General features: G+C 39.4%; 1 protein-coding gene across 4 annotated transcripts in view; it reads left to right on the forward strand.

The window, feature by feature from the left end:
• The window catches only part of LOC105470343 (transmembrane protein 39A), a 34,983-nt gene that overhangs the window by 21,252 nt on the left and 1,015 nt on the right, over positions 1–12,716 (forward strand). For 3 of the 4 annotated variants that reach the window (XM_071092377.1, XM_011722205.3, XM_071092375.1), the window contains 3 exons: positions 7,369–7,717; positions 8,484–8,671; positions 10,604–10,724. In XM_071092377.1, the coding sequence (XP_070948478.1) occupies positions 7,369–7,717; positions 8,484–8,671; positions 10,604–10,724 (658 nt within the window). Of the gene's footprint in view, positions 1–7,368; positions 7,718–8,483; positions 8,672–9,534; positions 9,716–10,603; positions 10,725–12,716 lie in introns of those variants that run through there. The other variant, XR_011620333.1, reaches the window with a different exon arrangement.

Consider the following 12,716-nt stretch of genomic DNA (forward strand, 5'->3'; position numbering starts at 1 on the left):
TGTAAACAGTATGTTGTTATAATTGTTCTATTTTATTATTAAATCTCTTACTGTACCTAATTTATAAGTTAAAACTTTATTGTATGTATGTATATATAGTATAGGAGAAAACAGTGTATGTAGGGTTTGGTACTATCCATGGTTTTAGGCATCCACTGGGGTGTTGGAATGTCTTCCTGCAGGTAAGAGGGTCTACTGTATGCCATATTCAAGTGCTGTAGACATGTATATGTATTATGATTGTAACTAACATTTTATTACAAAAACTTTTAAACATTCAACAAGGTTGAAAGAATTTTACAGCTATCACCAGTGTAATCCTCACCTAGATGATTCTGCCTATTAATGCTTTACTATAGTAATACTTACCTGTCCCATCTCTCCATCCCTGTATCCATTAGTTCATCTTACTTTTGATGCATTTCAAAGTTAAATTTCAGACCTCAGTTTACTTCCCCCTAAATACTGCAGCATGTATGTATCATTAACTAGAGCTCGATATTTGTTTACAGCTTTTTTTTCTTTTGAAGTTAAATTCATATAAATAAAATTCCTGCCAGGCGCGGTGGCTCAAGCCTGTAATCCCAGCACTTTGGGAGGCCGAGGCAGGCAGATCACCTGAGGTTAGGAGTTTGAGACCAGCCTGGCCAACATGGCGAAACCCCGTCTCTACTAAAAAAGATTAGCAGGGCGTGGTGGCGTGTGTCTGTAATCCCAGCTACTCAGGAGGCTGAGGTAGAAGAATCACCTGAACCCAGGAGATGGAGGTTGCAGTGAGCAGGGATTGTGCCATTGAACTCCAGACTGGGCGACAAGAGCAAGACTCTGTCTCAAATAAATAAATTAATTAATTACATTAAATTCCCAAATCTTGTGTATATGGAGTTTTGATAAATGTGGACACACCTGTGTGACTTGATCCCCTATCAAGAGTTCAGAGCGTTATGCATACTCAACAAGATTCTGTCACGCCACTTTCCCATCAGACCCCACCACTGTCCAGAGACGGTTGCTTTTTTTTTTTTTTGAGACAGGGTTTTGCTCTGTCATCCAGGCTGGAGTGCAGTGGAGTGATCTCAGCTCACTGCAGCCTTGACCTCTCAGGCTCAAGCGATTCTCCCACCTCAGCCTCCCAAATAGCTGGAACTACATGTGCACACCACCGTGCCCTGCTAATTTTTTAGGGTTTTTTTTGTTTTGTTTTGTTTTTGTTTTTGTTTTTCTGTAGAGACAGGATTTCACCATGTTGCCCAGGCTGAGGAGTAAGTTTTTTTTTTTTTTCATTCCAGAGTCCTTATTACTATATCAGTAGTTCTCAAAATGTAGTTTCTAGAACAGCAGCATCAGCATCACTTACAAATTTGTTAGAAATTCTCAGAATCTACACCAAACCTACTGACATAGAAACTGGAAAGTAGGATCTAGCAAGTTGTGTTTTAACAAGCCCTCAAGGTGATTCTGATGCATGCTCAAGTTTGAGAATTATTGCTTTATATTATTTATGGTGCTGAAGTGTTAGCGTGAATTTATGTGGGTAATTACAAAGTATAAAATCAAGTCATAATCAGAGATTGTGCTAATAAAGATGACAGGAAGAGTCTTTCTATTGGTTATACTATGGTAGGTCTGATTACATTGTTTAAACAGTTATGTAAGTCACTCATCAACTGAATTCATTAATATTACCCTTGTTTTCTACAAATGAGTTATCTATTACAAACATTTTTCTTGACTGATTTCACATGAGGAATATATTTTACATCAATTGTTTCTATGTTTATAGATTAATATTTCAACTATTTGAGTTGAAAATAAATGTTTAGTCATTCTCCTTACTGGTTGAATGAGAAGATTAACCATATCTGATTTGAAAGGCTAATTATAGATATATTGAAGAACATTTTGGCCAAGTTTAAGAGGATTACCATCATCAAGATGGCTAACGAACTTTTCTGTTTCAATTTAAGTATATAAAGAAACTTACTTATTCTTAGAGGCTTTCCACACCCCTTAAAACAATGAAATAATTATGTAATTTAAATACATTTTAGTTTTAAACATACAGGCATACCTCAGAGATATTGTAAGTTCTGTTCCAGACTGCTGCAATGAAGCGAATATCGCAATAAAGCAAGTCATGTCAATTTTTTGATTTCCTAGTGCATATGAAAGTTATATGTTCACTATACTGTAGTCTATTTTATTTTATTTTATTTTTTGAGACAAGGTCTTGCTCTGTTGCCCAGGCTGGAGTACAGTGGTGCAATCACAGCTCACTGCAGCCTTGCCCTCCTGGACTCAAGCAGTCCTAGGGGACTGGGACTGTAGGCGTGTGCTACCGTGCCTGGCTAATTTTTAGATTTTTTGTAGACATTGGGTCTCGTTTTGTTACCCAGGCTGGTCTTGAACTCCTGGCTTAAGATCCTCTTGCCTTGGCCTCCTAAAGTGCTGGGATTACAGAGGTGAGCCACCATGCCCAGCTTTACACTATCTATATTCTATTAAGTGCACAATAGCATTATGTCTTTTAAAAGTACATATCTTAATTAAAAAATACGTGATTGCTAAAAGATGCTGATGAGCATTTAAGCCTTCAATGAGTTGTAATCTTCTTGCTGGTAGAGAGGCTTGCCTCAGTGTTGATGGCTGCTGACTGATCAGGGTGGTGGTTGCTGAAGGTTGGGATGGCTTTGTCACTTTCTTAAAATAAGACAACACTGAAGTTTGCCACATCAGTTGACACTTCCTTTCATGAAACATACCTCTGTAGCATGTGATGTGTTTGATAGATGATACTTTACCCACAGTGGAACTTCTTTCAACATTGAAGTAATTTCTCTCAAACCCTGCTACTGCTGTAACAACTATTAAGTTTATATAATATTCTAAATTCTTTGTTGTCATTTCAACAGTGTTCACAGCATCTTTACCAGAAATAGATTTTATCTGAAGAAACAACTTTCTTATCCATAAGAAGCAGCTCCTCATCTGTTTAAGTTTGATCGTGAGAGAGTACAGCCACATCTTCAGTCTTCACTTTTTTTTTTTTTTCTAAACAGGGTCTCACTCTGTCGCCCAAGTTTGAGTGCAGTGGTATGATCACAGCTCACTGCAACATCTGTCCTGAGCTCAAGTGATCCTACCACCTCAGCCTCTCACATAGCTGGGACTGCAGGTGTGTGCCATCACGCCTGGCTAATTTTGTTATTTTTATTTTTTTGTAGAGGTGGGGTTTTGCTATGTTGCCTAGGCTGGTGTCGAACTCCTAGGCTCAAGTGATCCAGCCTTCTTGGCTTCCCAAAGTGCTGGGATTATAGGCGTGAGCCACTGCACCCGGTCCAGGCTCCACTTCTAATTCTAGTTACTTTTCCTACCACATTTGCAGTTACTTTCTCCAGTGAAGTCTTGAACCTCTCAGTCATCTATGAGGGTAGGAACCAACTTCCTCCAGATTTGCTCATGTTGATATTTTGACCTCCTCTCATAAATCACAGATGTTCTCAATGGCATTTAGCATGGTGAATTCTTTCCAGATGGTTTTCAGTTTACTTTGCCCAGATCCATTGGAGGAATCTCTATTTAATGCAGAAATATGTTTTGCCTTACAAAACTATTTCTTAAATAATAAGATTTCAAAATCAGAATTACTTCTTGATCCATGGCTGCAGAATGGATGCTATGTTAACAGGCATAAAAACAATCTCCATCAGAGCCTTTGGTGACTAGGTGCATTGTCAGTGAGCAGTAAGTAAGTATCTTTTTTTTGAGATGGAGTCTCGCTCTGTTGCCCAGGCTGGAATGCAGTGGCATGATCTCGGCTCACTGCAACCTCTGCCTCCCAGGTTCAAGTGATTGTCCTGCCTCAGGCTCCCAAAGTGCTGGGATTATAGGCTTGAGCCACCACACCCAGCCGTACATAATATTTTTAAGGGTATCTTTTTTCTAAGCAGTAGGTTCAACAGTGAGCTTATTAGTAAACCATGCTATAAACAGATGTCCTGTCATCCAGATTATGTTGTTCTATTTCTAGAGCATTGACAGAGTAGATTTTGCATAATTCTTAAAGGTGGTAGGATTTGAACACTCGGAGGCCATTTAGGGTTATTAGTTGGCCTAATTTCAATATTCTTGTGTTTTAGGGAATAGGGAGGCCTGACGTGAGGGAGAGGGAGAGGGGAATGGCTCATTGATGGAGCAGTGAGCACACACTTTCATCCATTAAGTTTGCTATCTCATATGGGTGCAGTTTGTAGTACCCCAAAACAATTACAGTAGTAATATCAAAGATCACATTTCGCATAACAGATGTAATAGTAATGAAAAAGTTTGAAATATTGGGAGAATTCTCAAAATATGACAGAGACACAAAGTGAGCACTTTGGAAAATGGTACCCCCAGATATGCTTGATGCAGGGTTGCCACAAACCTTCAGTTTATAATAATGTGTCTGGGACGTGCAATGAAGTGAAATGCAATAAAATGAGGTCTGCCTGTGTTAGCCTTCTTTACTTTTAAGAAGTTGTATAATCTACCTTTTATCTAAACTTCAATTTAAAAATTGAAAGTGTGAGAAATTTAAAATACTAGATTATGACAATAGCAACATATTTAATTTCCTGTTTATTCATAGGTTAAAATAAGAAAGAGGCCCTTTTCTGCCTCGCTTTTTCCCCCTTCGGTTCTCAAATAGTTTCTCATTAGGGTAAATTAGTCTAAAGTCTAACAGTTGTGGTTCCTAAGTGTGTCTTATTTGGGTCCAGTGCTCTCCATAGTTTTTACTATTGCATTATCAACCTTCTTCTGGTCTTCTGATAATCCATTCTTGTTCCCCTCCATTTCATTTTTATTGTAGCTAGAATGATTTTCACAATGGGAAATTTAATCATGTTACTAACCCTCTTTAAAATCCTTTAATTAATTATTTTATTTACCTTACAAAGCCCTCCATTGTAGAGCCCAGTATGGGGATAGGGCAGGTGGCCTCACCCATAGAATGAGGGCCATGCAGTTATGTGGCAATGAGACTACAAAGAAGGGTAAAGAATTGGGACCATCATTGCAATCTACCACACACTCCACCTCTTATCCCCATCCCTACACCTACACATGCAGCTTGTGTTTTGGCAGTATTGAACTTATGATGACCTGCTGTAGCCATGACAAATATGCACATATGAGAGTTTTTTTGTCTAATACTTCTATTTCTGACTGGGTGTGGGGGCTCACACCTGTAATCCCAGCACTTTGCAAGGCCCAGGCGGTAGGATCACTTGAGCACAGGAGTTCAAGAACAGATTGAGCAACATAGGGAGACCCTGTTTATACCAAAAATAAAATAATTAGCTGCATGTAGTGGCATGTGCCTGTAGTCCTAGCTACTTGGCAGGCTGAGGCAGGAGAATTGCCTGAGCCCAAGAAGTTGAGGCTTCAGTGAGCCATAATCTCGCTACTATACTCCAGTCTGGGCGACAGAGTAAGACCTTCTCTCAAAATAAATAAATAAATGAAAATTAGAATTAGGCCAGGTGTGGTGGCTCATGCCTGTAATCCCAGCACTTTGGGAGGCTGAGGTGGGCTGATCATGAGGTAAGGAGATTGAGACCATCCTGGCTAACATGATGAAACCCTGTCTCTACTAAAAAAATTTTTAAAAATTAGCCGGGCGTGGTGGCAGGCGTGGTGGCAGGCGCCTGTAGTCCCAGCTACTCAGGAGGCTGAGGCAGGAGAATGGTGTGAAAAGGGAGGTGGAGCTTGCAGTGAGCCGAGATGGAACCACTGCACTTCAGCCTGGGCGACAGAGTGAGACTCCGTCTCAAAAACAAAAAAAAATTAGAATTAATACTTCTACCCCTACCCACTCATGTCCTCCCAAGGGCACATTCACAGTGGATCCCAGAGCTAATGCTAAGAATGTTCTTAATTAGTTACAAGTAACATCTGTTCTCCCTGTGTAGAAAACTATGGATAAGTGTCATTTGTTCAGTTTGTAATAAAATGTATAACTAAATATCTTTTTTTTTTTTTTTTTTTGAGAAGGAGTTTCGCTCTTGTCGCCCAGGCTGGAGTGCAGTGGTGTGATCTTGGCTCACTGCAGTCTCCACCTCCAAGGTTCAAGTGATTCTCCTGCCTCAGCCTCCGAGTAGCTGGGATTACAGGCACGTGCCACCACACCCAGCTAATTTTTGTATTATTAGTAGAGACAGGGTTTCACCATGTTCACCAGGCTGGTCTTGAACTCTTGACCTCAGGTGACCCACTTGCCTTGGCCTCTCAAAGTGCTGGGATTATAGGCATGAGGGACTGTGGCTGGCCCTAAATGTCTTTTTATTTGCTATTTTTCATATCTGAATTTATGTCCGTGAAATGAGCATTTAATTTATAATACCTAGGTCACAATGTGGAAATTACTTAATGAGGACTTGAAGTATTTAAAAAAATTTTAAGGAACCAACAGTTGGAATACTATAAGAAGTTATCAAAAGTGTCAAAAATAATTCACTTCTTTAACCAAGTAATTTTACTTTTAAAAATTCATTTGTACTTCTAGAATGACTCAGAAAGAAAACACCAAAACTGCCCCAGAGTTAAAAATCGAATAAACATGGTAAGATCTGTGGAGAAAAATAAGCAGGAAAGGAGAACTAGGGTCGCCTGTGGGAGTGGGATGAGTGATACAGTAGGGAGGCAGGAGGGTCCCCTACTAAGAAGGGGACATTTGAAGTGAAGGACAAGCTGTACTAAAATGATCAAATGTAAACACGTGTTAGGAAAATCCTTATCACATTGTTATTTATAGTAGTGGAAAATAAGAAACAGCCTAAGTTTCCAGCAAGAGAGAAATGGGTAAATTATGGCATCTCTATATGAGAATACTATTGTATCTTTAAAAATTGCCATAGAAAAATATTTAGACTTCAGAAAATACTCAGTGCACATGGAAAATACTCAGTACACACACATGCACACATGCAAAGTTAAAACAGCAGGATACAAAACACATTGTACTGTATGAGGCCAAACATAAAAGGAAAAAAGCATATGTAACTATATATAAAGTTTAGAAACTTTATATTGGAAATATGTGCATCTAGTTATAAAAATGAGTATTGCTAGGTGATGTGTGTTTTGCCATTGTGGTTTTCTGTAGGTTCTCTATAATCTACAATGAATGTACACGGCTTTTATGGAAAGAAATTGAAGAGCTCTCCAGATAATGAATTTACTATCAGCAGTGCCCCTCCTGAGTTATGTTTACTCTTGTGGGTCCTGACTATTTTATTGACTTAAGTTGTAAGTTCTATTGACATAAGTTATAAGGTGTGATTTAAGGTGGTATCTGGGGTCTCATTTTCACACTTTGTTTTACAGGTTTGGTGTTTATGTTCCTCTTTGCTGTTTTCATCAAGATAGTAGAGCTCATCTTCTTCTCACAGACTATAACTATGTGGTTCAGCACCAGGCAGTAGAGGAAAGTGCCTCGACTGTGGGAGGCTTGGCCAAATCCAAAGACTTTCTCTCCTTGTTGCTGGAGTCTCTAAAAGAACAGTTTAATAATGCCACACCCATCCCCACCCACAGTTGTCCCCTATCTCCAGACCTCATTCGCAATGAAGTAGAATGTCTGAAAGCAGATTTCAACCACAGAATGAAGGAGGTTCTCTTCAACTCCCTCTTCAGTGCCTACTATGTTGCATTTCTCCCCCTGTGTTTTGTGAAGGTAAGTGGTTATCTTACTTTTATGTGCTTCCTGGATCTGTGTGTGAATTACATAAACTGGGTATTTCTTGTTTAATCCCCCTTTTCTCTGTCTCCCCTTTGGCAGCCTGGATGGTGGAGTTCGGCTGCATCTGGAGTGCACTAATACCGCTCCTGGTTGGCGGATAGGTATTTCCATATATGTGATGCACCCGTGGTGGTCCCCTCTTTTTTTTTTTTTTTTAAGTATTTTTAGTTTCTGGGGAGAATCAAAATGTACTTATAATAGAATCAGTATGTAGTAGCTTAAGAGGACCAAGGTTTCAGTAAAACTCAGCCTACTATGGTTGATCTTAACATGGTTGTCAGGAGTTTCCTTGAATTTAATCTAACCTTTATCTAAACTTCAGTTTACTTCAATAGAAAAGAAAAATGGTCTGGATGTCACTTGGGCCCAAAATCTTTTGGGACATTTTAGTGCCCTTTCTTTACCCATTCAGAAGTACTTCTGCAGCCGGAATGGTCCTTCAGAGAACACTCAGTTCTTCTAGAAAGGAGACACTTAAAATATAATTGCCTCTCCCTCCCATCCCTAACTCATACAGCCAGAAAGTCAGGTTGAAGGATTGTGGAGGACTCTGCTCTTGAACTTTCTGCACGGACAGCAGGACCACCAGTGCATGTGTGATTCAGTGTGGCATTTGTCTGCAGGGCATATGTACACGCACCCATGCCTGCCTCTTTTTACCAGTGCATGTATCATTTCTCTCTCTTCTGATCTCTTCCAGAGTACCCAGTACTATGACATGCGCTGGTCATGCGAGCACCTCATTATGGTGTGGATCAATGCTTTTGTCATGCTCACCACGCAACTGTTGCCATCCAAATACTGTGATTTGCTACATAAATCAGCTGCTCACCTGGGCAAGTGGCAGAAGCTGGAACATGGGTCCTACAGCAATGCTCCCCAGCACATGTGAGTAAGCTAGAGGGTAAAACCATGTAACACTTCCTACATGCTGCTGATCATGTTTATTTGCTTTGTATGTCATTCTTGCTCTTGGCTTTGAACATTTAATTTTTAGTTTTTGTCTTACATGGATGCTTGTCATCATGCTAAACTGAATACAAGGGACATTAACTCATTTCCACCACCACCCCCAGCTTCTTAAATGCGTTCTACCTTTCAGCTGCCCAGTCACTCTTAGAGTGTATAATTTGTCTCCCAAGCAATGCAATTGGAGTTTTCTTTCAATCTTACCCCTTTGCCCAAATGCAAAGAGTCATATATTTTATTCCTCTTTAGAAGACTTTAAGATTTGTCTTCTCATCTTCATTGCCACAGCTGAGTAGTTGCTAGCTACTCATCTCACACTTAGCTGGAATATGCTTCTCTCATTTTTTTCTTTCTAATACATGCAGTTTTATTCTAGTAATTTTCCTTACCTGTACTTTTTTACTATTATTTTCTTTCTAAACTCTCTACTGAATATTTCCCTGCTTCTCCTGTGTTTAAGTGAGAACTGTGCCTGACTGTGAGTTCTTTGGAAGAATTTTTCTCGTTGTGTCCCCCTTATCAGTCATTACTCCACATGGCTCCTGTGATCCAAAATGGCTAACATTAGGACCGTTTTATTCTGTCACTTCTGAGTCCTTCATCATACTTTTCTTTCAGACCCAAACCATCTTCATCTTCCCCCTTTTGTAATTCGAACATTTCACAAATTTCATCTCCTAGAAATTTTTCCCTAGTTAAGTGGGACAGATTGAGGTGACCTTCCCTTTCCCTCTCCCCCTGAGAGTTCTCCCTTCAATTATCTGCCTTGATGTCTGATACAGATTAGCACAGGCCTTCAAGCCCAGGAACTGAAAGAGATTGGGCCAGGCTGAAAAGAAACCCGACTGTGGGCAAAGGACAGATTTCAATAAAAATTGAAAATACAATCCACAGTACTAGTACTGTACATCTTCAGGCTACTGATGGCACATGGCCATGAGGTGTATCATCACTTTAATGCTGGTAAGTGTCAGCAAGGCTGGTGGAACATTTTCTGAACTGGGAAAGCTTCAGGGTGCTAGAATTTTTTTTTTTTTTTTTTAAATAACATATCTAAACTGCCTCCCAGTTCTTACCCTAGGAAACTAACCTTTCCAAAATCAGGAAGAGATGAATTAACTTAGATTTTTTTAAAAAAAGCTTAACCTGAAGATCCCTGTCCCCACCCAAACTCCACTGTGCTGGAAAGAATGAAGCTGCTGCTTCTGTAACTTCTTTTCCCCCAGAGAAACCTATAAAAATAAACCACCAAAGCAGTGAAAAGTCTGTGTGTGTGTGAGATGTGTCGCTGTGTTCTACTGTATACCTTCTTACAGTTGTGAGGTATTTGAATTGTGTGATAAGCAAACTGATTTCCTATAGTTTTTTGGGATGTAATTCTGCAGTAAATGTCATGCTAGATTGACAATGTGCTAATTTCTCCACTACGCTTATTACCATCAGCTTTCTCTTCTTGTTTGTTCCCTCTAGCATTTCCACCAGTAGACTGCTCACTTGGGATGGAGATGACAGTCTGCCTGCTTACACACTATTTTCTGGCTCATAGTGTGACTCATAGCCACACTATTTTCTGGCTTACACATTTATGTCTGCTCATTCTTCTAAGCCTCTTAAGTCCTTTGACACTGAGTTAACTGTACTTCTTTGCAACCTCTGTGTACTATATAGCAATGAATTTAAAGTAACAAATCCTTTCTAAAACTACTCCAGTTTGACCATGGAATTACTGTATTTTCAGGCAGATGAAGCCTTGATTGTTTAATTCCTTCCATTAAAATACAGCTGGCCTTGCCAGATACTATCTTATCTGTAATTGCCAATATGCTAACATTGCATTTCTTTCTCCCTTAGTTGGTCAGAAAATACAATATGGCCTCAAGGGGTGCTGGTGCGGCACAGCAGATGTTTATATAGAGCCATGGGGCCTTACAACGTGGCAGTGCCTTCAGATGTATCCCATGCCCGCTTTTATGCAAGTACCACTTATTTATTTTCAAACATAAGCTTAGGGGTAAGTGTTAGGAGGCCACCTGTGTGGAAGCATGTAGCATAGTGTGTAGCACATACTAGGAAATTATTACAAGGTAATTATTGCCACTAGCGTAACAGTGGTCCCTGTACTTTGGAAATGTCTTCTGAAGGGCAGATTGAAGATCATATACCATTATTCCAGTTTTAGTGGCTTAGCTGGTTTCTGTAGTTACATTGGTATTTGTTGAATCTAGTATTACTTGAAACAAGTAGGCAGTTATCTAAGACTCCTTTTTCATCTTACTATTTTTGTTTTGTAAGAGTTTGGTTTAGTGGTATTGTTAAGATATACTGTATCTGTGTATCCATAAGTGACATTTAATATATTAATAGTGTGGTGGTTTTATTTTTAGGTATTTGTCATATATGTTGTTTCTTTAAAAAGGCTTTAGCTTCCCCTTTGGAAGTCAGATAAATGCCATCAAAAGGAAAAAAAGCTTAAAAGTTAAAAAAGGAAAAAGCAATAGAAACTCACTATATCCAGCTTCTGTTCCATTGAACTCATCCCTTTGGTTATGATCTATTTGGTCTTTCAGCCTTCCAGAAATTATCTGTACAAGGCAAAAGTATATACTTATAAAAGAAAGACCAGCTGACCAATGCGAGTGGGGAAAACTAGGTGCCTGTGGGAGACTGTTTATAGTAAAAATGCCCATAGTGCAGTGCGTTGCTTTTGAAAGGGGATCATATTCGAAACAAGAATTGAAGATCTTTTAAAAATACTTGCATCTCTTTCTCCCTCAGTCCTTCCCAGTTCCTGTGAGGGGGTACATGGGCTTTCTGGTTCTGCAGGTGTGTGTCACTGAGGGACACTTCAATTAAATGTTGGGAACTTGCACCAGGCATGATGCTTATAAATACCATGGTAGGGGAATGCAGGGTGGGGCAGGTTGGGAGGAACATGGGGAAGGTGAAAGGCCCTTGAATGAGAAAATGACAGGCATCTCCTTCTTGACGCCAGTGGAAATGCCTTAAGGTGGAGGAAAGGACTTAAGTCACAAGTACATGAGCATTTGATTTCTGTATAGAATATTTAATTCAGCCAGCTGAATTCTCTAGGCCATTAATGACTTCTGTTGGTCCTTGCTATCTCCTTGAGACCTGTGATAGCCAAATAGTTCATTAGAATTTTCTGCGTGAAAATTAGGTATTTTCCTTGCTAGCTTTGGACAGCTGAAAAATCAGATGGAATCCATGGAAAGAAGATTAGGCAAGTTGATTTATTACTGATTTTGCAGGACTGGATAGATAGTTAAATCAGTGCTTCTCCAAGTGATCCATGGGCCACCTGGCCCACTATTTTTAAAAAGTGATTCAGGGCCCCTATATCAGACTTCTGAACCAGAATCTCTGGATGATCCCAGGAATTGGCAGCATTTGTGGATTTGGAAATGATTCTTAGGCACACCGAAGTTTCAAAACAGTCATTTAAAATGTGCCTATTACCTATCGCTGTCAGACTCCAGGTTAAACATTTTCTTCCTCTTGAACCTGGAAACTTAAAGCTGTCAGGATAATTTGGCTTCATTCTGAGGTGTAAGCTCTGAGATCTAAGTTCCATTTAAATTAGTTCTTTTAGATCTGATCACTGCTGTTACTGTACTGTTTGTCTTCATCTAGATTTAGGATTAGACTGGTTAAACTGAACTGTTAATGTTCCTTTACAACTTGTGGCCTATATGTTTGTATTCATAACTTTATATTAGAAAACCAGAATTTAGCCTTTTAGAGTGGAGAATTTAGTGGGAGTAAATATAGTAGTAAGCCCTATTTTTAGTCTAATTCTGACTCATTTTTCCTTCCTCCTTATCCTGTCTTTGTGTACCCTACTTCTCAATATCCAGAAGAAAATCAGTAATTAAACACACAGGTATATGGTGTAGAGGATTTCAGTAAGTGACCATGGTGGGTAAACAGTTTAAGGAAAAATTAA

Source organism: Macaca nemestrina, chromosome 2, assembly GCF_043159975.1.
Source record: "Macaca nemestrina isolate mMacNem1 chromosome 2, mMacNem.hap1, whole genome shotgun sequence".
In the NCBI taxonomy this organism is placed as follows: Eukaryota; Metazoa; Chordata; class Mammalia; order Primates; family Cercopithecidae; genus Macaca; species Macaca nemestrina.